This window comes from Pseudopipra pipra, chromosome 2 (assembly GCF_036250125.1).
Source record: "Pseudopipra pipra isolate bDixPip1 chromosome 2, bDixPip1.hap1, whole genome shotgun sequence".
In the NCBI taxonomy this organism is placed as follows: domain Eukaryota; kingdom Metazoa; phylum Chordata; class Aves; order Passeriformes; family Pipridae; genus Pseudopipra; species Pseudopipra pipra.
This window is the reverse complement of record NC_087550.1, coordinates 45,632,319-45,658,260: the sequence shown is the minus strand read 5'-3', so window position 1 is coordinate 45,658,260 and position 25,942 is coordinate 45,632,319. Positions and strand designations below refer to the sequence as shown.

Genomic DNA, 25,942 nt, shown 5'->3' with positions numbered 1-25,942 from the left:
TTGAAAACGATGAATGGCAAAGTGGGAGAGAGTGCCACATTCACATCTCCCTGGGTCCTGAATCAGAAACAGAGCACATCAGATCTTTATCTGACACAGCAAATAATCCCCAAGCACATCTCAGTGTGTCACTGCTGCTGATGCTCTTTTAGCAGGTCACTTCAACACAGTGTTCTCAGATCAGCCGAAGACACTGAACCTTTTCACAGCTCTGGATAGTTAACACAGCTAGCTCCAGAAATGTTCAGGGCTGCAGTGACTGGGAGCAACAAAATCGCAAAGAAAAGAATCTGAAGATGTCCCACTCTTGCTTGCTGGGTAGGATTTGGGTTTGTGACGTAGTTATGCCAACTTCAACAACTACCTGCTTTCAGAAGCACAGTGCTCAACCCTTCTCCCATTCCACATTGCACCCGATTCCCCCACAGAGCACTAGTGCTTGCCCAAACAGGCAGCAAGCCAGTTTCAGGAAGCTAAACCAGAAGTGAAGCAACTCTACAAAAAAAGAAAAAAAAAAAAAAAAAAAGGCAAGTTTTTTGGGTTTTTCTGTGGCTTTAGATTCCTAAAATGACCTCCTGACATGTCAGACAAGTGCCAGTGTTGGATCAAGAAAGAAAGAAATACACAATAGAAGGAGGGAACCTCTAATCTCCTATTTTCATAAGAACATAAAATTCCAGACATCTTTAGCCAGGGGAAAGCAAATCATCAAACTAATGTTTGAGTAAAATCTTGCTTAACAAAGCTTAGCTTTATATATATGTACACACACACACTCACACACACACACACATATATAGTACATAATTTATGTAGAAGATACTCTAATCCTGTCCCAGACATGTAGTGAGAGTCCAAGATCAGCAGTGAACTACAGACCAAGGTAACGAGGTCATTGAAGGTTTTCTCTCATATAAAATTATCTTCAGACCTAGTAAGCATCTGAAATTAAGTCCTCTGAGGAATATCAAAGATCTGAGGAAAAGTGTAGTATCTATCTCATAGACACTATTAGTAGTCGTCAGTGACAGGTGTTATAGTCTGTGAAATTCTGATTTAAAAAGTACTGAAGCCATAGTTTAAAAAGAACCATAACAGTTACAGTTTCTCACAAAGCTTTCTTGCTGTGTCAAGCTTATTAACTGAACTATCAATTCTTCCTAAACCAGTACCCGCATCTCAAAAGACTTTTCTTTTCTACTGAGTCCTTCATACCTTGCTGAGTGGATTGCAGTTTCTGCTCTCATCCCCCGTGCTGGTACCTGTGGAGAACATCATCTAACAACACTCAGCTTCCAGCAAAGCTGCTCATCCAAATTCCAAGAAAGCCTGTCTGCAAAGGTGAAGTAGATGAGGTAGCTCAAGTTTCAGGGGTTTTCTCAGACTTATGCCCTCCACAAATGTCCACAATTGCAGAACTGTTTCCTACTCTACAGTGCAGAGAAAGCATTTATGCTTAATCTCCCAGCTCCCTGCAAAATTCCCTCTGGCCAGCTCAAAATCTCGCTTCCTCACAACCTGAAACTTCACCATTATCCAGCCTAAGCTTTCTTGTGACCCATTCAAACCAATCCATTCTTGTACTCTATTTCAAGGACTTTTTTTTTCCTCCCTGGTGTTAAACCTCAACATATTTACAGAGAGCAAGAGCATACCCTCTCAGTTTTCATTCTGCAGGCTAAGTCAAAATCTTTAGACTCCATCATTTGATAGCCTTTTCATCCCCCTGATCATCCCAGTAAGCCCTTTCTGCACCTGTTTTGGTTTCAATCCATCTTCTTTAACACAAGTGACCAACTGCATTGTGCATTTAGACTGAACCCTCCCAGTGCTGTATGTAGCGGCACTGATAGAGCTCTCCCTGAGCCTCACAGGCAAATATTTTAGGTACTTTAAGTCACCAGAGCCCTTCTGTGAGGTTGCCTCCTGTGCTGGAAATACTTCCCAGCTTAGCAAAAATTTCAATAATACATCACTACCTTTTTATGGTGAGATGTTTAATGTCCCTAATAAAAACAGGGAATAAAATCAGTCCAAGGACCAATCCATAAAAACTCCACTAATAGCTTCACTCCAGTCTAACACCTTTCAGCACTCCCCATTGCTGTCTTCTCCTCAAGAGTTTTCACCATCTATCATACAAGTCTCCTATTAACACTAATTTTACCCACTGTAACAAATGCTCTTTTCTGTGGGTCATACCTAACACAGCCCTGCAGATTAGCACAATTTCCCATTTCTAGAAAAAGAAATTCCTACCAAAAATAAAATACTAGGTTTGCCTGAAACAATTTATCCTGCTTCAGTAAACTCATCTTGCGTGTACTTCCAGGTCCTCCTCTACTGTTTCATTTAGAAGCATGTTTCTATGCCCCAAGCACAACCCAAGTCAGACTGACAGCCCTTCAGCCAAACACAAACCACGCAGCCAGAGGTACACACACACTTGAGGATGGAAAACACCTGCATTGCCTTGGAAAGAAGCAAACACTCCCTCACCAGGGCTTGCTCCCACCTTTGTGCTACACCTTCTGGTGACTTGGGAAGGAACCACTGTGGCTGAAGACCTTCTGCTTGTCCAGATTTGTTTTCCAGTTTCCTGCTTCAATTCCCCAGGCAGCAAAGAAACCCTTGTGCCAGGAAAAGGGAGCGGATGGAGGGCTGGAGGGAAAGCAGTCGCTTCTTTTAGCAGTGCTATTGGCTGCCCCTGCTCCCTTTGTTCATCCCATGACAGGGAATTCCCCAGACCCATGTTTCCACCCCAAGGAATATATCAGAAATAGGGCTAGCCCACTTAGCATCCACACTCAGACTGTATTCCATTTACAGTCCCACCTGAGTACACCATGTTGGCAAAGACTCCTGTTCCTTTTCATTTAATAGCTTAAAAAGATTTCACTTTATATCTTAGTATATGTTTCAGGACCCAAATCAGCTTTATTGCAGGAATTGCCATTTTATCCCCATGCTTCTACACCTCTAAGACACAGGTTTTTCTGCAACTTGGCCTTCTCCCATTCCTCACAGACCCTCTGCTAAGCACTCACAGCCTTTTAGTCTCCAAATCCTTGCTTGCAGTTTCACCCTTTCTGGGATAGTGTTTCCACAGGATTTTTGCATTTCTGACAAAGTTTCAAGTTTCCTTTACATTCAGAGCCATAATCACCTTTTTGAACTGGGCCTCTTCAGATCTCAGAGTCTGCCCATCAAATTAGCTGCAGGCCTGCTTCTTGCAGTCTCCTGCTTAAAGCAGATTTACTCAAGAAGACACGAATGTTTTTGCTAAAACACACCAACAGGTTTTTGATCACGAGAGTGCCAGTTTTTCCTGAGCAATGCTGCTTGTGAGGAAAACCTGACCACTCCTTGCAAGTCAGCTGCCATAGAAACTGCCTTCTGTCTCTCCACCATTTATACTGTTTATCAAAAGGCACTTTATTATTGTAAATAATAATAACAACACAAGCAGAAGGGTTTTTAATCTGGTGCTGCAGCCGTTACCCCTCCTGGGATTTGACCACTCTCAGCCTAGAAGTCTGTGCCTTCACTCAAGGAAATTGCATTTAATTCTCCTTCCAAAAATTGTGCATTGCAACTGTGCTGTTTCCAGGTTCACCTCAGCCATGGTACCTATGATGAACACTGATGAACATATAATCCAGATTATTATTAAAAATTAAAAAAAAAAATCTATCTGAAGCATATGGAAAAGCTTTAGATCAGAGGTGCTTAACACTAAAAGGAAAGTGTGATGACACTGCAGGGTAATTTATTTATTTATTTAAATACTTGTAGTGATCATATACTTGGCCCAAATGCTGTTCTCAACATGCACTTTCAACCTGTTTTTTTCTTGATGTTGTTTCCGTGCACCTTGACCTAACCTTTGAAGGGCTGAACGATTCCCTTCCCTTATTTGCATGGGAACGTAAAAGATATTTTTAGAATGCAGCCAAACAAATCCATGCCTACATCAAGCAATTTTCAGTAAACTATGACAAACCTTTTTTGTCAAAAAAAATTCTGTTCATCTGTCTTTGTAGCTGCATAGCCCTTCCAGGACTGTGGGGACCCAAACAAAAGCATAAAGCACTGCAGGTGCAGCCCTGCTTGGACAACAAAGAAGCGTATCGTCACCTCCCTGCACACTTGCTGGGAAAACATGTTCCTTCAAGGACAATTCTCTCTCCCTCTATCCTCCTCCACTCTCTCCCTAGTGTTTTAGGAGCAAAAGGCAAGTTTAGTATCCCAAAACAAGCTTTCAGTTAATTTTTTGAAGGACAGTAATTTATTACTCTTTTAAAAGCGTTCCTAAATATCACCTTGCAGCACACACCCTGTAAGTCAAACCCAGAGGTGTGTAGTTACCTTTCTGATTCCCAGTCTGGGCTCTTCAGCCCTGTCCCAGCTGCTCTGTGGCGACATGAAACTTCTCTCTTTACTCTCCCCTGGCCTCTCCTTCTATACACTGCTAGCTCTTTCCTCCTTCCCCAGAAGTCCACCATCTCCACTCCTGCCTTGCTCCTTCCCTCTGCACAGCTCCCTGATAGCTGCTCCAGATCTTCCAACTACCAGTATTCCTCCTGACCATCCAGCCTGAGCTGTCTTTTGTGATCTGCCAAGGACACAAGGAGCAATGGAGGCACCAGCATTTCACAGAATCATAGAATGGTTTGAGTTGAAAGGAACCTTTACAGCTCATTTAGTCCAACCCCTTGGCAATGAGCAAGGACATCTTCAACTGCATCAGGTTGCTCAGAGCCCCAGCTAACCTGACTTTGAATGTTTCTAGTGATGGGGCATCCACAATGTGTCTTGGCAACCTGTTTTAGTGTCTCACCACCCTCATTGTAAAAAATTTTTTTCCTTATATCTAGTCTGAGAAGAGGAGTGGGGCAAGTCCATGTTCTTGGGAGATTGGTGGGGTAGGGATGTCAGCAGTGGGATGTAGCACAGCTCTCTACTGCAGAAGAGCCCAGGACTACCAGAGCAGCCGAGGTGAGGGTGTTCCATGGTCTTGTTGTGCTTGAGATAGCATAGGACTGCCTCAGAGGACAGCCCGCAGGGGGAACAAGAGGCACCCCATGGCACGGGTACACATCACTGTCTGCCACGTAGGTGCCACCTTTTAATATGCCCAAGGGCAGCACAACGATGGGGACAGCCCACAAAAGCATGAAGGTCTTGGGACTGATCAGAGAGACCTCCCTCACTCCATGGCATGGCCCTGAGGAGCACAGCTAAGACACGTTTGCTAATGTTCTTGTCAGAGGTGTTGGCAAGAGCTGTTTGGCACTTGGGAAGGAAACAGTCTTTGAATCTTCTCTTAACACCCTTAGGGTCCTGTCTGTAGTTTGCATTTTTCCTCTTCTCCAGTGACAAGCACAGTAGCTGTTGTAAAACCTGATGAGTCATAGCTGCAGGCTGCAAGGCAAAGACAAGGTAAAAGGAGAGCGGGGACAGACAAGACGGAAAGCTGCTGTCACTAACCAGCTTCCAAGTCATTTGTATGTAGCTACCACTGGCTTCTCTGCAGTATCACATACATCTTCAGCTTTCCCTGGCTGAACCCATGGCTTGAGGAAGAACTTGAGAAGAGCCACACTATGTTACACATACCTGCCTAAGAGCAGCATAAGAGTCACTGTGCCCTTCTGACCAGAAAGTGCAGTCAGAACTGCCCACTGTAACAGTGGGACGTTGGGAAGAGTTTGTCAGGCAGCTAATTTAGAAGAAAAGCAGAACTTTGAGAAGGCCAAGAGTAACGTGTTTTGATCAAGATATGCTGAAACTGCCTTTACTATTGTCTTTCATGAAAACTGGCAGCGGTCACCAACCCTGGCTGCTCTGCTTTGCCGTATGTCCCATCTCCAGTGGTACCACAAATACACTGGGAAAAATCTTCCTGTGACAAATGTTTCAAACTCAAACACAGAAGGATAGAAGCCTTTTAGGTCACTGATTTGATTCACACCTAATATATTTTTCATGCAGCAATTTGAATATGAATATGATAGTGTCATAGACAAAGGACACCTGTTCCAATAGTGTTGAGTACTGAATGCCTTACAAGTGGTGGATCTAAGCACCTACTTAGATCCACAACGCTAATGTGGAGCAATACCAAGTATTTCTTAGGCTGCTATTCAGTTGTGTGTGGGAAACAGTTTTCCCACCGTAGGAAACACATTCACAGTGTCATAAGTGTACCTACTCCATGAAAAAGCTGGTGTTATTCATGGCCTTCAGAAAAGAAACCAAGACAGAGGGATCCAGCTCCCAGCACAGCAGCACAAGGACACCTTACTGCTGCAACAGAACAGTTCCACTCAAGTGACTGCTCTGCTTAATGCAGGTGAACAACTGAATTAAGTTTTTTGCAGTCTATCACATATCAGTCTCAAAACTAATCTTGCTTAAACTAGTCTTCTACTTCACCAGAGAGATAATTCTGTGCTGGATTGTGCCTTGCTTCTAGTTCAGGCTGTAATATTTATTCTCTCAGAGAACTTACTTTTCAATTAAGTGGATTTTTTCACCAAAACCAAAAATGAAATGTTGTCACTTAAAAATGTCCAGCCAATTCTACACAAAAATCTGCTCTGAGGCATGCTTATCTCAGTGTTTCTAAGAGAGCTGACAGTTGCTGAAATATAGGCACTAGGATTGCTAGTGTTGACAAGGCTTTAAAGCATCATCACATTGAGTAGCCATTAGAGGTTATATTTCATTGGAAGTAATGTAATTCAATTACCATCACTCTTTAGTATGTCCCATCTCTGGAGGCTGACAACAAGCCATATCATCCATCAGATTTTAACCTGAACTTTGCATTCTAGCCTCACAGATTGCCAGTTCTCCATTATGAATGGCTTCATATTTTTAGTGTCCTTTCTTAGGGAAAAGAGGTTATCCAATTATATTGCACATCCATCTGCCTGCCTGTCTCTCTTTCCTTGGCTTTTCAACTAGTTTCAATCAGGAGGCAAAGGTCTTCAAGAAAATTAGGTTCCTATCCGTTTTTCAACTAATCAGAGGCATGGTAAAGAAGAGAAATCATTTGCACATCCCACTTGGGAGTGGTAAACTATGTAATCCCTGCAAACTGACAATCTGGTGAGCGTGGACAGCTAATACTGTCTCTTTCTCCATACAAGAAACACAAAAGGCTGAGGAATTTGTGCTATTGCAGGGACAGAAGGTCAGGGAGACCCATGTCTTGTCCTGTGAGACACAAACCCCTAGGAAAGCAGACTCCTTTAGAACTGCTGTTCATGGAACAACTATTTTATAAATGCAGTGAGCTTAGTAATTTACAAAGAATTTCTTGTGCATATTTCTTCCGCAAAGAATGTTTTGAGTAATTCACTCTGACAGTCAAACATATTGCAAATAGAAAATATAAATTACACAGAAAAGCAAGGTAACATTTGTTTTCCCAAGTCTATGCATTTAAGCTCTATCAATAAGCACATTTTCTTTCTCAGAATATCTGAAATGCAGAGTAACTGATTCACTATGTTTGTAAGTTTTAATTACTCTTACTGATGATTATCAACATTACTGATTCATATTACTGTTGTTGTTCTGCCTTTTTGCTGCCTAACTGAACCATAAAAGTATTCATGACTTTGCTAGTTCTTAATCACATTCATCAACTCACAACAATTGTGATTTATGACAGCTTATTCCTCAAAGGCAACCTGTTTACATCTGTCATTGTGTCCATTCCCTTTCTCACTCCCTCTCCATCCTTCCAAACTTTACCTCCTCTGTATTACTATTTATGCTAAATCCCTTTTCTATAGCCTTTCCCACTCATTGGCTCTCACTAACTCTATATCTCACCTTCTCCCATGTCCACACATCCTCCATCCCAGTCTTGCCCCTCATTCTACTACCTCTTTTTCTGCCTCCCACATACACTGTCATTATCTGGATTTTCTGGCTTCCTCCCCTAGCCTGCTCTTTGCTCAGAAGATAGTTCCCTTCCCCTCGCTCACACAAAACTTTACTAGAAAGAGATCGGTGAACCTGGACACACTTATAAAAAAACACTTCTGCTGGACTTTTCTGGTTTCGCTTCCCTATACTTCTCCACGGATCACATTCATGGAAGCTGCATTTCCCTCTTATTCTTTCTGTTCCACCTGCCCATTCACCACCAAAATCTCATGTTTTCTCCCACTCTCATTGTGGCCCCCACCTTTTCCCAGTTAGTGCTGCTCCCTGTGACACAGTTATCTTCAGCTACACCCAAAGCTACACACTCTATCACTTTAACTTCTTTTTGAGTGTTTCTCTGCAACATTTACTCTATCAGTCGACTATTGTCACCTTCTCTTCTGCTTCTAATGATTCCCTGTGAATGCACAGCTTCACTTTGCTTTAGACATTTGCTTACCCTTCAATACTTCCATCCTCTTCCTCAAAGACAACTGCCCCTCTAGTCCTTGTAAACCTCAGAGGTTGACATTTTACTGCTAGAAAGTTTGCCTTCTACCATTTGGGGAGTTACCTGATCCATTTCAGATGTCCCCTGCCCACAGTCTACCCAGGGTGTGAACTCCAGCGTACATCATTCCCAGATAAGGGTCACGTCCTACATACACACACACACGCACACACACACTCTCCTCTGCTGGAAGACAGCCCATGCTGCTGAGAACAGTCACCCATCAGCTGCAGGTAGGCTGGCAAACTCCCACGTCGGTCCGAAATACCAAGTTTTACTCCTCCCTCATACCCATTACTCACTCCCGCTGCCATTCCTTAGGGAGCACCAGCAGAACATTCAGGATAAGACCACCAAGCCTCTTGCCCTCGTTCCCATACTTTTTATAACTTTTGTCACACTTCTGTTTCTCATTTTCTCATCTACATATGCCGTCCTTTCCCTCACGCTCTACCTTATTTTGTCAATTCCTAGAAAGCTCTCTGCCTACACACAAAAGGAAGCCACTCCGTCTCAGTTTAAGTTTCTACTAAAAGGACACATTCACAAATCTTACAGTCTTCACAAATCTTTTAGTCTTCAATGACCAGCTCTGGCCATCAGTCTCTATTGCTTGTATCTAAATTGCCATTCATCTCCATTATTACTCTTGCCTAATTTTGTCACCTTTTCCCTCTCCCATATTCATTATGTCACCCACAGGGTCTTGTTTCAAATTAGACTGCAAGATACTTAGAGCAGAAAGAGTGCTCATACAGCATATACACCTAGTGCAACAGGAGCTTGTAGAAGCTAGTGTTTCCCCCATAGAATACAAGTATCATAACTGCCCAAGGCTAGTGGGAACTTACCGAGCCGTACAGTTCCCCTTTCTCATTCATTCCAAGGTAAAGTCCACTGTCGACCCCTCGGATGCTGACCAAGCCCACTGCTATACTGATAAATTCCAGTATACCTATAAAATGCAGGAAAAAAACAAACAATGTATATATTGTTTCCATTGAAAGATTTTTTTTTTCAGAGGTGACTGATCCCTGAGTGTCAAGCAGCTATTTTCAAGGCTGTTTTCCCATTTTCTGTGTTGTTTGGAGGAACATAAGGAACAAACAAATATACAATACTTAAAGTCCTTTGAGTGCCGGTTAGAATGATGAATTACAAACAGCATTAATGTACCAAATGAAAAGATTACTCTTAATCTTTCTCATCATTTCCAAACACAAACTCAATTATACTCTGATTTGCACAGCAGATAGTACATTCAGAGAAAAAAAAAGTTTTTAGAGTGCCCGAATTAGTAGAAGTGAGGAATCTATGAAATTTGTCTTGCAAAATAAATTCTGAAAAAATACGATTTAATCAGAATTGTGAAATAAAACAATGTTACACATGGAACCAAAAGATCTACTTCCAGCCATCAATGAACCAGGAATACAGGGAAAGATTTACTCACAGTGTGATCTTCCAGAGGCTTGAGAAATTAAAATCCTTAGTATAGTCCACTTTCATTCATTTCTGTTTAGATAGTAACAATTCTCCCTGATATGTTATTATTTATTCATCTCAAATTCAAAAATTAAAATATCCTAAACCTAAGTAATAGTGTATACAGGATTAACTCTTCCCATGCACGTAAGAGCAAGCTCACACAGACATTTGTGCACATAGAAATAATATTTTGCCAAGAAGCACTGCTTCTGCAAAGCTCTCAGGTTCAGCATCCACGTGCACAGTACAGCAAGTATCTGTATCAAGTATTGGCTCATCTGGTTCTGGGGGCTTGGGGATTTTCTGGCAGCCTTCCCTGCAAATTGCTTATCTCTTCAATGAGGATGCTACCAGCCAAACCTTGCACAAACCTAGAAGTCTTGTGTAAAAAATGGAAATTGCTTTCTATTTGGGAGTGCTCATCTTAGATTGTAATGATCTCACAGGAGTTATCCAGCAGCATTCAGAAGCACGCTGCTGTGTTACTTTCTGAGTCACAAAATAAAGCACAGAGTAGTATTTTCAATATATTTTGTGAATTTTCATGCCGAAGCCCACCATATAACTATTTTTAAAGCTCATTGGAAATCATATGTATATGAAATAATAAAATAAGGGTATAGTATGTGTTGAGCCTCATGTGGCGAATAAAAAAGTACTTTCATGGATTTTTTTAGCAATTAATTTGGCATCTCCCACAAAATAGTTGTGCACTAATCAATAACAGGCATGAATCACAAATCTAACATGGCACAAGTTGAAGTCAATAGGGAAAATTTATAGCCAAGCTAATGTGAAGATGAAAAGTATTCCCTGTAAGGGACTATTGATCATTACCTTATATATTATTCAGTACTACAAACACCATAGTCTTACTGTTTTGATAATCCTGTTTTAAGGCCTGAGTATCTTAAACTATTCTCTACATATGCACAAATAAAAATATTTAGTAATTTTGGATTATTTTAAGTAATATAAAGTGGCAGCATGCTGTTTATCTGGTGTATGTAGTATCTCAGATACAATCGATCCACGGAAACAATTTAAATATTCCTATTATATCTGGACATGTAGTACTTCCAGATTTCTTACTAAGGTTTTTTCTATAAAGCTTTTACCAAAATATCGTGTTACTTGGTACATGTTACCAAGCAATTTTAACTGAAGTTAAATCTTACATTAAGTGTGTATTATACAATACTGTAGCTAAGTTAGTGAGTCTGGCATCTTTCACAACAGTCTAAATGTAGTCTTTAACTGCTGTTCTCATTTCAAATATTTGGGTGCACACTGCTTAGTGCATAAAAAGAACAAAAAACACTGTCACATCCTATCGTTAAGTGCAGAAGATGAATTTAAGGTACTTTGGCAAAGAACATCCACATATTTGAGGTCAGAATAGAGATTTCTTCATTTGAAATATTCAAAAGCCTATTCACAGCAAGTTTTATGTGCCATATTAAGTCCTTCAAGAGATTATCTGGGGTGAAACATACAGTCTTACAGAAGCCTTGTCAGTTTAAGGATTTCATGATTTGCCCCTACAGTTCTGTGAATATTTTCACTGTATAGTTTCTATAATATATGGACAGTACTTAGGACCTGAACCAGATATTAAAATAGATAATCCTCCTCAAAATGAGGCTGGATCAAATGGAAATCAGGGCATCTCCAAACCTTAAAAGCTAGGGGCCTATTTATAGCTAAAAACGGGGAAGGGAAGCTTTGAGGAAATAACTGTCTCAGTACATGGGGTACTGAATTTCTTTTCACCAGACACTGAGCATTTTCTTTAATGAAACCACTTCACAAGAAGTTTAGGAAGAAAGTTTTGGGGAAGTTATTTATTCCTGACACATCAGCCCTTCATGCACCTTCTTCTACGTGATCCAACTTTGATCATGCTGAACGGCAGCAGGACACCAGCCTAACATAAAGGCTGGTCATGCTCTCCTGTCAGGCTCACAGGTGAGAGGGGGTGGATCGTTCACAAACGTGAAATTTTAACTTCCATCTAGCTTAGCTCTGGTGAAGAACAGGCCTACAGAAAAATTTCCCTTGGCTTTTAAGCAATGAACACCTCTGAAACTACACGGTCTTTTTGTTGTTGCTGCTTTTGCCCTTTGCACATTTTTGTCTTTGGCTACATATAGGCTTTCTTTGTATTGATGGGTTGAAGCAATTTAGTTTCTCCTTAGCACTCTAACACACCGAAGACAACAACGAAGACGGTAAACTCTGCCAGCCAGTTCTTTGTAGGGCTTCCAAGGGAAGCGAAAAGCAGGGGAGGGTGAGGGACCGTCCGGACCCTGCTCTCCCCGGGCTGCTGCGCGTCCAGCGATCGCCCACTCCGGGAGGCGCGAGGGAAGCAGAGCCCTTCGTGGCTAAGAAGCCGCCGGGAGGACAGCCTGGTGACGGGGTGAGGGAAGGAACTTCCCCGGAGCCCCTCAGCTTCCGGCGCCCCCCTCCCTTGCTCCCGGCCGCCGGCCGAGGCTGCGGCGCGGGGCTGCGCGGAGAGGTGCGGGGCTGCGCGGAGAGGCGCGGGGCTGAGCGCTCCGTCGGGATGCGTCCCGCCTGTCGCAGCTGTCACCGCTCCGCCCGCTCCCCCACATGATGCCAATTAAAAGACGGGAGGGGCAGACACAGCCCCCCCAGGCAGCAGGGCCCTGCTTCAGTTTTAGGCTCTTATAGCGCCCTTGCCCTCTTCCCCTCATCCCCTCCCCTTGCAACACTCAATAGCGGGGGAGACTGTCGAGGCCGCTCGGCGCCCTTCCCTCCCCCTAAAACCTGGCCCACGATTCACAGTCCCGGGGGCCAGAGCCCTCCCCGCATGCATCGCCTTCCTCCCGCCCCGTGCCGTCTCTGGGGAGAGCCAGCAGACCGGGGCGGGGGGCAGGCCCGCCCCGCCGCATACAGCAGCAGAAGAGGCGGGCAGCCGCAGGGACCCCCCGTCCGTAGCCGCCCCCGCGCCCTCCCGGCGCTGAACCTGCCCCGCCAGCCCAGCGCCGGAGCAGGCAGGGCGGGCCGGGAAGGCGGGAGGGCGGGCGGCTGAGCGGCTCCCGCAGATGATGAACGCAGCGGTTCCTTGTAGCAGCAGGTCCCGAGGAGCGGAGGTCACCTGCTGACAAGCTTTTTTTTTTTTCCTTTTCCTGCATGCTCCTATTTTTTAATGCTGTGCATGCAGTACTTGTGCTGACGCACAGAGGCACGCCTCTCCGCTGTTACAGAGTTCCTGAATTTACAATGACTCTAGTGTCTAGTCAATGCCCTAGACTAAAGGAGACTGCATCAAAAAAAAAAAATTCTTTTGTGACCCAGGAGAGATAAGGCTTTGATCACCTGAGATCGCATTACGGGGGGGACCGAGCCGGACTCTCCCGGGGAGCTTTTCTTTCAGAGATGGACATCTTGCTGCAGGAATTGCGAAATGCCAGGGCTCCCAGAACCGGGCGAGTATAGACACACAATATGGCTCGGTTTACTGTATGCAATAGGCACACATCCAACATAGCATCACAAAAGAATTACTCTTATCTGATGTCTCTCCAGAGGTGTGTGCGTGTGTGTATGTGTGCGGGGAGGGGGATTCCCACAGGGCAGAGCCCAGAGAGGAGTTTACGCGCAGCCCCTAATGTTTTCTCTTTGTCCGCCTTATTCCTGAAAGAAAACTTCCTTCTGACGCGTCCCCCCACATTGACACGCACACGCGCGCAGGTTTCCCTGCACGCGCTCGGAGGAGACCATGTAAACCCGCTCTCCCCCGGGCAGCTCCTGAGATGGGATGCAGACCTCCCCAGTATCATCACAAGACTTTACAATCACCAAAACCCAAATAGCATCTGCTATTCGGTGACCTTCCCGCAAACACAACAGCAATCTCACAGCACCGATACAAAAGCACTGAGATCCTCTTCCCTCCCCCCAGAGAAGCCGGGAGCCCCAACACATCTCATGGGTTCGCCGTGCCCGCTCTACCCGACCCTGGAGCGAGCAGGGGCATCACCGGCGCACTCTATGGGAGAAGAGTTGTCACTGGGGCGCGTCCTGCGGGGGGAGACGGAGATCAAACCGACAAGGACAAAAACCCCAATCTATTTAAAGCCAAGGCGCTGCGAGGAGGTGAAAGAGCTGCCCCTCGGAATTGTCAGCTTCCTAAACTGCGGCTGGATAGCCATTTTTAAAAACAGACGCCGCGAGTAATGTGGTCACCGCCGCCTTGCAAAGGGGAACAGCTGGCGGCCCTCCTCTGGGGGCGGCGGGGCCCCGCGGGCCGCCAACCCCACACCGCCCTGGCTGCCGGTGCGCAGCGCCCTACACCTGCTGCGGCCCCGCACCGCGCCTCCCTCGCCGGCTCCACACAGCGCCGCGCCCGCCGCTCTCTGCCCGCACCGCAGCGGGCTAGGGGAACCTGCGGCAGTAGCTCAGCAGCCACGCACGGCGTCTGCCTGTGCCAAGGAAAACGCCTAGCTGCAAAATTCCCCTCACTCCGCGGCTGCCTGAAACACTTTCAGCACTTTTTCTCGCCAGCAAGCGTGGATGTTGTGCCCCGGGGATAGCCGCGACGCTCCCCCTCGCCCTGCACCCACCCCCGTGGACCCCGGGCGGGCGGGCGCCGTGGGAGGGAGGCAGAGCCCGAAAGCAGCACGAGAGTATCAGGGAGCAGCGGATGCCGGGGGATGGAGGATGAACCTGCGACCATGCGAGAGCCTCAGTCCTCTCCTCCTCCGCCCCCCCCTCTGCTTCCCTTCTGAGCCCTTTGGAGATCATCTCCTGCAACACCAGCATTATCTAAACAGCTTCACAAAGCAATAAAATACAGCTTAGATATCGTTCAACATCTGGCATTAAAATACAAAGAGAGAAAAAAATCACCACAGGACTTTGTTTTTACGACCGAATTTAAGTGCTGTCAGGTTAGTTCACTCACAAGTTAACTCCTTCCAACAGCTGGGAGCGTGGTGAGCTAACCTGGCGTATTTTCCTCACCCCTCCTTAAGAAAAAAACCAAAGAATCAGCTCATCCAGGCTGTTTTAGTTACTTTCATGCATTCAATCTGCCAAGCCTTTAACAGACTCCCTGACAGCAGAGAAGCTCCAGGCCCACTGGACTCGCGTGTGCATGTGCATGTGTGGATGTGTGCGTGTGTGCATGCACAGGCTCTCCGGAGCGGCCGGGGCCATCAGCCCTTCAGCCCTCGCTGCTGAGTCACAAATAGCGTCCCTGGAAAGGAAATCCATGGAATGCTATTTCAAATTCGCTGCCAGCCTGACACGCCACACAGCTCGGGAAAAGCAGATTTTGGCGCAGGATTCCCGGCGGGTTCCGGACCCCACCTGCGCTCCCTCCTTCCCGGGCCGCCGGCCACCGGCAACGCCGCACAGCTGCGGGTGCGGGCTCGGGCGGGCGGCGAGCACCGCTGCGGGTCGGCGGGCGCTGCCGGTGAATCCTCGCCGAGCAGCGAACCAGGCTGGGTGTGCAGTTCGGGCAGTTACTAGGGCAGGTAATCGGCAGAGAAAACGAAAGAAAAGCCCTCGTCAATTTGCGTATAGGACGAGAGCCACTCCCTCCAGGAAACTCGGTGAATTTTAAATTGTCGTGGTTAATGATTAAAAACCCTTTAAACTCTCGAAATCAAATCATTCAGCAGAAACGTCCCGAACAAAAATTCCACCACCGCCACCACCACCTCCCAGTACGCGTCTGCTCTTAAGCAGAACTTGAGGCTACACAAACATCGCTACTAAACACCCGGCGACTTCGGCGAGGGCTCCTGCTCCGCCGCGGTGGTGCCGCTCGTGTACATCTGCAACCCCGGACACAACTCATTTTTCCCCTCGGCAGATCAGTCATCAGCACAAACCCCCCTTCCCGCCCGCCTCGAACCCCCCCACCGTCCCCCCGCCCGCAGTTCTGCCCCATTATTTCATCACATGACCACTAAAGGGTTAAGGATAATACCTACCAAATCTGCTGTGGTCTTGCCTGGTTCCCTGGATAGTACCATTGGGGAAGATTTCTAAATGAAATCCAGTCCTGCAGTATAGCTGTCTCCGCCTGAGGATCCCCTTTAAATGGTCCAAGTCCGTGACCGCAGGCCCCCTGGGTAGCCCACCTGCCTCAGACTGACCCAGGTGGTCACTTAACAAAACCGGACTATCCACCGGCAAAACGGGCACATTCCCAAAGGGTACTGCATCCTGCACACCGAAATAGTTCCCAACTTCACCTAAGGGAGCCATCAGAAGATTCTGCTTTTAGAGAATGAGAATAAACAATAATGATGGTGCCAAACCCAGGAGATATAAGATTAGGTATATTCCACTCCTCTCCCCTCCCTAGCGCAGTTACAGAGAAAATGTTCTTTCTTCAATCCATTAAATGCATAAATAAAAGTAATATTCTCTTTTGACTGGTACAGGTTCAAGGTCAAACCAGTTAGTCTAAGAAACCACCACTTTATACTCACACACTGACATATTTATAAACATATAGATGTGTATATCTATATAAATGCATATATCCCCAGCTCTTAGCAAGCAATACGGTCTTCAGCCCATCCAACTGTAATAAAGAAAAAAAATCCGTAGTTTCTCCATTTGGTTTAAGATAAGAATGATCATAGCAACTTAAATACCTAGGCGTTATAGGGATTTTTTTTTAAGATGCACAGGCTACGTCAGGATTTATGGATTCTGATTCCAGAAAGGCATGCGCTGTTTTTACTCTATAACAGACTGCATACATCAGCATGAATCCTGCAAAGGGGGGGAGGGGGGAAATCTCACGTTGTTGGCTGAGATAAATCCAAAAAAAAAAAAAAAGGAAAAAAGAAAAAAGGAAAAAAAAAACTTTTGACGTCCAAATCTATTATCCAGAATTCTCAGGAGGCTCAGCAGATGTCCACTGGTTTAGGATTATTGACGATCCACAAGCAAAGCAGCAACATACAAGTGCTTGTGTCTTTCTTGGCTGGCTCGAAACAGGTGTTGCTTCTGCAGGGCTCCCTGTGAAATGTTGTACTCCAGCACTGAGCTGCAGCTCTTGACTGTGGATCTCCATCCAGCACGCAGAGTGGCGCAGGAAGAGGCATTGGGCTGGGTTTAAGGTAGTCCTGATTGCTGCTGGAAGGATTCTCCGAGGTCCTAGCGCTCAGCTCTACCTGCTGCAATACCAAGCCGCTTCCAGGGCTCGGCACGGCGCGGAGCGGCTCTTGCCGCTCTGCGGCAGCGCGGCGCTCGCCGGCAAATAAATAAATAAGTGGGCGAAACTTTGGGGGAGGAATAAAGCGACGCGATGCTAAATATACCGCGCCCGCCCGCTGCGGGGAGCGGGCTCCTCGGGAGATGCCCGCATAGCCCGAGTCCCCCCTGACATTGGCGGGGGGAGCGGGGCGGGCAGCGCCCTGCCTGCCCAGCCCGAGCCCGGCCCGGTGCCCGGCCCCGCCGCAGGGGAGGCGGAGGCGAGGCCGCCCCGCACCGCACCGCAGCCCCGGCCCCGGCCCGCTCTGCCGCAGGTAACCGGGCTGCCGCTGTCCCAGGCGGGGTTCAAACTCGGCTCCGGCGGGACGCGTCAAGTTCGGGAGCTGGGGCTGGTCTGGGGGGTCCTTATCGCCCACGCCGCATTTCTTGCCTTCTCCACTCTGGCCCCCAGCCCCGGCAGCCCGCAGCACTCTCGCCCTGCCTCTGCGCTGCCGGAGGGGCAGTTTCGGGGATACCGGTGCGGGTAAGCGCCAGGGCCCTGTCACCGCCCGGAGCGCTCCGGGGGCGAACCGGGTCTCCCCGCGCCCGGGCTCGGCCCCAGTATTTAAGAACATACTGGAGGAAGGGAAGAGAGGGCCAGGAGGTGGCATGGGGTGAAGCGGGGGTGCGATGCGAAGTACGTGTTCTCCTTTCACCCCAACAGCCACCCCCCCCCCGAAAAAAAAAAAAAGTTATTTAAAACTGTCGGGAGACACCCGGCGAGGGGAGAGAGAATTTCTGCTTTTCTTATGATGTTGTGGATTGGTGTTATTGTGGTTTTGCCCTTAGAAAACAGCTGTGTTAACCAGCAACGGAACAGAGGGTCTCCTGCCTTTGCAGAATTCTTGAGCAGAGCTCAAGGACCTGGCACGATGCAGAGCCTTGCACGAGGGGAGAGGACGCTCCGGCAGCCCCTTGAATTGAGTGCAAAACCTGAACACAGGCTCTTCTGGGAATGTTGAGGAGAGAGAGAGGCAGGGAGAAAAGGAGAAGAAACTTAATATCTTGGGGGCTGAGGGGAGAGATTGCCTGGTGTGAATGATGATGTGCACCACTGAGGTAGCGGGGTTCAGGAAGGTCATTGGTGGAGCCTGGAAACAGAATTCTAGAGAAGGAGAATTTTGCTAGGGGCTTAATTAAAAATAATCGACTCTGCACGTCCTCCTGCTCAGTGGGCATGCGGTGGAGGGGGCAGCTCTCCTTGCCTTCCCCACCACAAAAGCTAGCAATCCAAATCTGACTGGTGCAGCCTTTCTGCATCCCCCCACTTGCCAGTGTGACTAAACACAAGAGGAGGGAGGGAGAGAGACTAGTTTCCAAATCTAGCAGGGAAACTGCTTCAGGGAAAAGCTGTGTCCTGAATCCCCATGGACCTTTAGGGAACTGACCCCCGCCAGTGGCGCATGAGCCACCCCCTTTTATTTGACAGTCTTTATTGCAATTTGAAGGACGGGATGTAGAAGCTTCAGAGCAGGGTCACATCACTCTAGTTCTGTACAAACCCACAAAAAGAAACAGTTGCTGCATGTCAGTCCATGCATTTTGACGTGCAAGAGCAGAAAAACCCCTAACAACAAAACAGGAAAGTCATTGCTCTGTGGCAAATAGTTCCAAAGCATTTACCCTGTATATCAGGTTTAAGGACAGTGCTCTCACACACACACTGCTTATATCAGCATGAACAACTGCAGAATGACTTGGGAAAAACTGCAGAACTCACCATGTCAAAAATCATTATTCTTTATCAACTCGATCATGGCAGTACCCAGAGGCCCCATTCAGGGCTCACAGTCCCATTGTGTCGGATACTGTAGACACATGTAATAAGAGAGATGGTCTATGCCCAAAGAGCTTATGATCTTAACCCATGATGAAAGACAACAGGTGTATAGTACAGACCCATGGGGGAAGGATAAGGGAAAAACAGCCTTGAGAATAAAAAGCAACAGGCCTGGCCAGTGACAAGTGTTTGGTGTCAGAAGAAGGTTTTAAGGAGATTTGAAGGAGAACAATAAAGGAGCTTTACGGTTATTAATGGGGAGATTTTTTCATGCATAATGGCTAACTTGGAAGAGAACATAAAATTGCTTATTAGGAAATTGGACTGCTGAAGAGTGAAGGTTTGTGCCACTGGCAAAGCAAAGGGAATGTTGCTGAGAGACCAAAAAGCCTGGTATCTGGTGTGCTCTCAGTCTAGAAGCAAAGGGAAAGAGGCTCCCAGCAACTTTGCAGTGCTTTAAAATTTACATTTCTAGTCCCAGTGAAGAGTATTATGTGTATTTTTTTTCTCTAGTTCAGGCTTCAGTATTTTTTAGCTTGTACTTCGCACAAGCATACCTTGTGAAAAATATCTGACAGTAAAGAAGAAAGTATTGGTATAGTTGCCTTTTTTTTTACGGAACTTAAATGAAAGGCCACAGGTTATTTGCTATAGGAAGTTTAGTGTTATAAAAGTGTTATCTAAGTTGAGGCTTTGATGTCTGAATTACTCATAAGTATCAAAGCCACACATGAATTATGCAGGACATCCCCAAAATTATACCCATCTGTGAGTAGGTGGTGTTCCAACCCTGCTTCACATAAAATGTATGTGTGATGTGTAATGTCAAACTTACTCCTTACAGAAGTTTGGCATTGCTAATAGCTGGGGCTGTATTAAAAACCTACACTTTTATCCCCGAGACACTGAGGCAGGAACATCCCTAGCTCCCCTCTACTCGAGATTCACACCCACTTCCCTTATACCCTCCTGGAATTAAAGACTGCATCTGCCACAGTGAGTCATCAAGAGCTTACTCATCAGCTTTATGCAGGATTTTAACTCTTGAGAGCAGAGTTGGTCAGAAGGATCCTGCATGTCTTGAGGAGTTCCTGGCACACGGTGTCCTCACATGTACCACACTAATGTGACACCTCTGCCAAGTTTTAGATATTACAACTTTTTTTAAATAAAACTGTTTCACCCGTAGTCTGCCAACAGTTCAGTTTTAAATGATCTTTTTACATATCAATTTTGGAGTGTCATTTAAAAATAAATTAGATTGCCTGGTTTTTCTTGGTTTATGTTTTCTTTTTTCATTCTTCCAAATTGCGTAATTTCACCGAGAGTACAGAATCTTATTCTGGACCTTTAATGTATCTAACTAAATTATTTCCCAACCTTGCAGACAGACAACTGAAAGAATCACATTATTAAAAAGAGAAGTGTTACAACTTTCCCATGAAATGCATGGCATTCGCCATTTTTACTAAAATGTCTTGAGGTAGAAAACTTTCAAAAGCTTTCTACAAATGGAGAAAAATATAAAAATATAAAAAAGTAATGCTATTTTCAGTTTTCTTGACAAATAAGGATTTTTAGGGTATTTTGAAGCATGATATAAACCTGGATATAAGACTATTAAGTAATCTCATTTCACCCAAGGCTGCTAGAATGGAGACATCAAGATACAAACTACTTGTTCTTTAACATAGATAAATAGGAGCAATTTTAGGGCACAAATCATCTGACCTATTTCAGGCGTCCACTTTAGGATGACATGACTCATGCTCTAAAGATGCTTAGTTCTTTCTCGTGTATGAAGAGAGCCTATATTAGATGTAGACTTCTACATGACAGAGGTCTAGATAGGACTGGATGAATCCCACCTGCTGCATTATACATGTGATTGAGAATTTCCCCAGCATGGGTGGTGAGAGCACCAAACTATTAATATAGGTGCACAAATTCACACTCCAAAGAAAACTCAAGTCACCTCAGCAAAGAAAAATTACTGGAAGTCATGATTATGAAACATTAGATTGCCTGGAAATAAACAATGTTTGTGAAAATAAAAATAAAAAACCCCAACAAACCAAAACAAACAAATAAAACAAAAAACCACAGTGTAAGTCAGGTTAATTGGATTAACATAAGAAATGCCTACAAGTTTATAAAACTTGAGCTAGAGGAATGTATTTGCTTTCTCATTTCAGTGACTGTAGAAAAAAGAGCAGTATTTATGACCAAAAAGATTCCTATAAGAATTCCAGAAGACAACAGAAAAGGGCTTGTTCCCAGTTCATCAAATTTTCACACTAGAGGAGTGTAAAATATGCAGTTTAGATGGAAAACTCCAAGAAAATATCAGTGTCAATGTCACAGTGACCATGGGATATCTGACGTGGATTTTTCATGGTGTTATGGTATTTTGCTTTGTACAGGAATTAGTGAATTCACATAAATAAGCACTGGCAGAATATGACCATCCTAGGGAGGGAGTTATCATGGTCCATGTTTTAAGACACCTTAATTTAAGCACAAAAGTAAAAATATCACTATCAGTCAGATACAGTCGAGTGCATTGACACAGATGTCAATATAGTGTTTTGGAATGTGTGTCATTGTTGGTGCTACTTGAAGGTATAGAGGATGATGTAAGCATGAAAGCTGCCAAATATGTTTGAAATTTCTGTGATGTGTTTATTTGTACCTGGCTTGTATCTGTTGTTTTTAGTAATAAATTGATTTTCCATGATGTTGCAAGTCCTGCCAGGTCAAGAGCCAAAGTGTCACTGATTGGAAGGAGAAAAGGGGAGGCAGTCAGTTGCCATGTGTGCAGGTGACTGCAGAGGCCTCCACATGGCAATCAGTTTCTGCAGCATGGCTCACAGAACTGCTCACTGTGAGAACGTTTGCCACTGCCAGTGCTTTTCCTTGTGCGCCTTTCCAGCCCAAGCACACACAGAGCCTAATCAGAGGTTTCTGCCTTCTTCATGCTCTGATGCTGTCAGTGCTCATCTGTGGATGCAGATTCAGCAGAGTTTGCCAGCAGGCTACAGAGCATCTCTGAGGCTCTTCCTTTGGCTGATACACTTCCTTTGTAGATAGTTCACCACCTGAAGGATGAGGCAGCATTCGTACACCAACCAAGGCCCGGAGCTTGACCATAGCTGGATGCTACTTACCAGTGCTAGACTGGAGCTGCAGCCGCCGATCAGGTCGTCATCACCTTCCCGGGACAGGGAGAAGGTGCCTTTGGGCACCTGCCCAGCTCGGCAGGAGGTGCGTGTGTGCCCCCACTTACCGCTCCATGTTCGCTGCAGCAGGCACAGCAGCAGCCTAGCGTGCTGTCGCCCCGATGGAGAAGGTCCGTGCCAGCTCCATGATGGTTCTATGCCCGCTTTCTGGAATGGCCAAAGGCCTTGCTAGCTTTCCCGATGGAAGTGATTACCTCTTCATCTACAGCTTCGTGGCCATCGAGAAAATTTCATCTCGAATCGCCCTGAGCCCTGGCCTGCAGCGACCACCCGGGGCTGCTCCCCACGGGGGCCGGAGCGGGGCGGGCGTGGCGGGCCGGGGGCTGCGGGGCAGGGGCAGCCGCCCCGCCGCGCTTGTGCGAGGCTCTCTTGCCCTCTAGCGGGCGAAGTCAGTGGGGCGGCCCCGCTGTGCCCCCGGCCAGCGCTCCCCGTGCCACGCCAGGGCCCGCGGCCCGCCCGGAGCCCCGGCTGCCGCTGCGGGACGGCCCGGCCACACCAGCCCGGCAGAGCGGGCGGGCCCGGGCCGTGCCCTGACTGCGGGCGGCCTGGCCGGGGAGCGCCGCAGACGGGCGCTCCATGGACAGCGCCTGTCCAGGGTGCCGCCAGCACCGCTCAGCCAGATGCGGGGAGGGGGGCCCAGCGCCACGGTCCCAACCAGCAGCACGAAGAGCTGACGAGCAAGACCATAATGGGGCAGTCAGAGGCACCATTCATCTTTGCGATCCCTTCAGCCAGTCATGGTGGCTGACCACGTCCCCATGGCTGGGATCAGCTGAGCAACGGATGCGGAGCCAAGGGGCAGCACGGGGCTTTGCACCCCAGTTGCTGGGCAGGCATCGTGTACCCAATGCTGCTGAGGAAGGGAGTAGCTGCTGAGGACAAAAGAGCCCTGGGCATGGCTTTGCCACACAGAGATCTGGAGACAGCAGTGAGCCCACAGTTGAGTGGGGTGGAAGTGATGCTGGAGGTTGTGCTTGCAGAAGGGAGGACATCTGTGCTCATGTGGGATGTTCTGACACATTGTAAGAAGACCAGCTCTTTAAGTTGTCTATCCCATGTTTACTAAGAATTCTCCTTTTCTGCTCATGAATTAGAAAATATTTCAGTATCCCCATCTCCATCATCTTCTTCCTTCCCGGACCCAAATCAGTAATGTACTATCTCCATCTAACAAAAGATCTTACAACATCACTAGGAATTTTTGCAGTACAAATGTTTCAGAAAATTTGCCTTTCTATTTAAGACTGCCAGTGACTGACTTTCTTCCTGTACTCTTCAGCTTGACTTCATCACTTCATCAGTTTTCCCATTTTGTAAATAAAGTTTATACTTTTTCTCCCTCCCCATTTTTAACATTATTTTCAGTATTATATATTGCATTTTTGCTCTGACTGTTGTTGTAACCACCGAACCACAACACGTTTAAAACTATCCTTCTCATGAAATACAATTTGTTAGCCATCTAACAGACTTCAGAATTTGAGTTTGTTTTCTTCCTCTCCAAAGCTTTCCTCTTCTCACTCATTTATAATTTTTGGGAAACAGTGATACCTCTTGAGTCCCCTCTCATTGTGTGAGATAGTGTAGTGATGACAAAGTCCTCTGTTTTCTGGTAGTGAATATAGTTGGGTCACTTGGAATGTAGTCACTTGGAAACCTCCACTCTCTGCTACAGCTATTATAATCCTTTGCATGCCTGTGTCTGTTTCACTCACTTAAATGCTATCCAATTACTTTGTTGATAACTAACATATTTTGCGTGGTTTTGCCTGATGATTTTCTTAATCATTCTGTTGCTATTTCACCAATAACTCAACAGTATGTAACTGCACTCTGATTCAGTGATGTGAAGGGACAGAAAATAATATAACCATTTGCTTTAAATAATTACCCTGGGTATGTACTAATGTTTTCCTTTTGGCTGGCCAAGATAAAAGCATCTCTGATTAAAATCTTGCATGTTTCTCCTGAACTTACTGCTTTTCAAGGAAGACTGGAGATCCTTCCTCCTTGTACAGGGAGGAAAGGGGCTGCTCTGGAGAAGGGGCTGCTCTGGAAAGGGGCTGCTCAGTAGTTGTGGGGAGCTGACGGATTGTAAGATTACTAAGCCATTCCCCATAGAGAACTACCATCTTCTGTTTAAGCTATTTCTGTTTGCCCAATCTGCATAAGTTTAAAAAGGAACTGGGCAAAAGGTGAAGGGGGAGAGAAAGGACTGTACTGTACAAATTGCCATCAGCATAATCTTTTCACATGCTGTTGTGAGCCACAAAAAGTATTTTATATATTGTCCCATGTGCCGGTGAAGAATTGGAAATGCCTGTGATGCAGCAACTACTAAGGTGTTTCAGATAAGGAGTTTTTCTCCTCCAGATTTTTGTCATGAACAGCTGCAACCTATGTTTGCTGTTACACAGGAAGTCAATAAGTAGTAAAAGCAGTCTCTTCTAGGTTTGAAGTAAGTGAAAACCAGGCTTTCCAGAAAAGGAAAAAGAACCTAACAACAGTGGTTCTAAATTACTACACAGCCCTCAATGTGACTCTCCCTTTCTCTCTCTGTCTCTCAAGGCACTGCTTTTATGAGGGTCACCAACACACTGCTGAGTACCCAGCTGTATCTTGATCCCTACCTAGGATTTCTCCTCTCTGTGGAGGAGCGGAACAGAAAAGAGTCTTCATTCCTCTACCCCCACCCCTCAAAATTTATACTGGCTTTCCACATCCCACCCTTTGTTTCTCAGAAAAACGGGACAAGGAGATGAAAAGCTCTTTACTGACAAGAATTTGCTTCTCTGCCTTCATAGCTGCTCTTGACGAAAAACAGCTTTCCCACCCTGTTGTTTAGATTTCATCAAAGTCTGCGAACCTGAAATCCACCATAGGAATTCCAGTCCCCTCCCAGAAGCTGTTATTCCAAGAAAGCTTAGAAATTCATCAGAGGGTCTGAAAAACACATCAGCACTGGGAATCCACAACTAGGATTTCACGCCAGAAATAGATGCCGTCTGAACTACTTTGGTTTTTCTAGGCATTGCAGTGAAATCACTGACAGGCGATGGGAAAAGAAACTGTTCAGGAGTTTCCTGTGCTTCCTCCGCTTTAAATATTGCTCTAGGTTTGAGGAGAATTACAGTTACTGTCAGGGATTCTCAGGGACTGACTTAAGAGCAAAACCAAGCACTGAGAACTCACTTCTGCAGATACAGACAAATTGGCTGTGACTACCTTGCCCTTACTGCAGTAGCACTGCAGCCAACAGAACTATGCATGCAAATTTTGAGACATCAGGCAGACATCTAGTATTAGGTATCCTGCTTTTTTTAATGGGGGACAGGCTTGTGAAGAAACATATGGCAAAACTGAAGGAAAATTATCTTGCCAAGCCTTGTGTTATGCTATTTGTATAAATCTTGATATGAACAAGCAGAAGGAATTTGCTTGAACTTTCTGGAATTCATACCTTGTATTCTTGTAATCATCTGAGTGTTCCAGCTCTGTATCTGGGAACCTGGTTCTGCTGCCCTGCTGGGGGCTGCTAAGGAGAGCTCTGATACACAGAGCTTGCAAGCTTGCTCCCTTCTCTATAGAGGTGTTCTCTGGCTGTGTCTTCCAGTGGGATAATAGTGATGACACTGCAAACCCTGTTCCTCAAAAAAAAAATGGAGCAAACCCCTGCTTAGGTAAGCTGTCACAGCACCCTCCACTGCTGGACTTCTGACAATTTATATAACACAGGACAAG

At 46.0% G+C, this 25,942-nt stretch overlaps 1 protein-coding gene across 1 annotated transcript in view; it reads right to left on the bottom strand.

Moving 5' to 3' along the window:
• Positions 1 to 17,808, bottom strand: part of FGF9 (fibroblast growth factor 9) — a 28,593-nt gene extending 10,785 nt beyond the window's left edge. The window contains exons 1-3 of the mRNA XM_064645344.1: positions 16,893 to 17,808; positions 15,907 to 16,170; positions 9,307 to 9,410 (exon numbers count right to left, since the gene is read on the bottom strand). Coding sequence (XP_064501414.1) covers positions 9,307 to 9,410; positions 15,907 to 16,170; positions 16,893 to 17,793 — 1,269 coding nt within the window. The 5' untranslated portion in view covers positions 17,794 to 17,808. The remainder of the gene's footprint in view (positions 1 to 9,306; positions 9,411 to 15,906; positions 16,171 to 16,892) is intronic.
• Between the last annotated feature and the right edge of the window lie 8,134 nt (positions 17,809 to 25,942).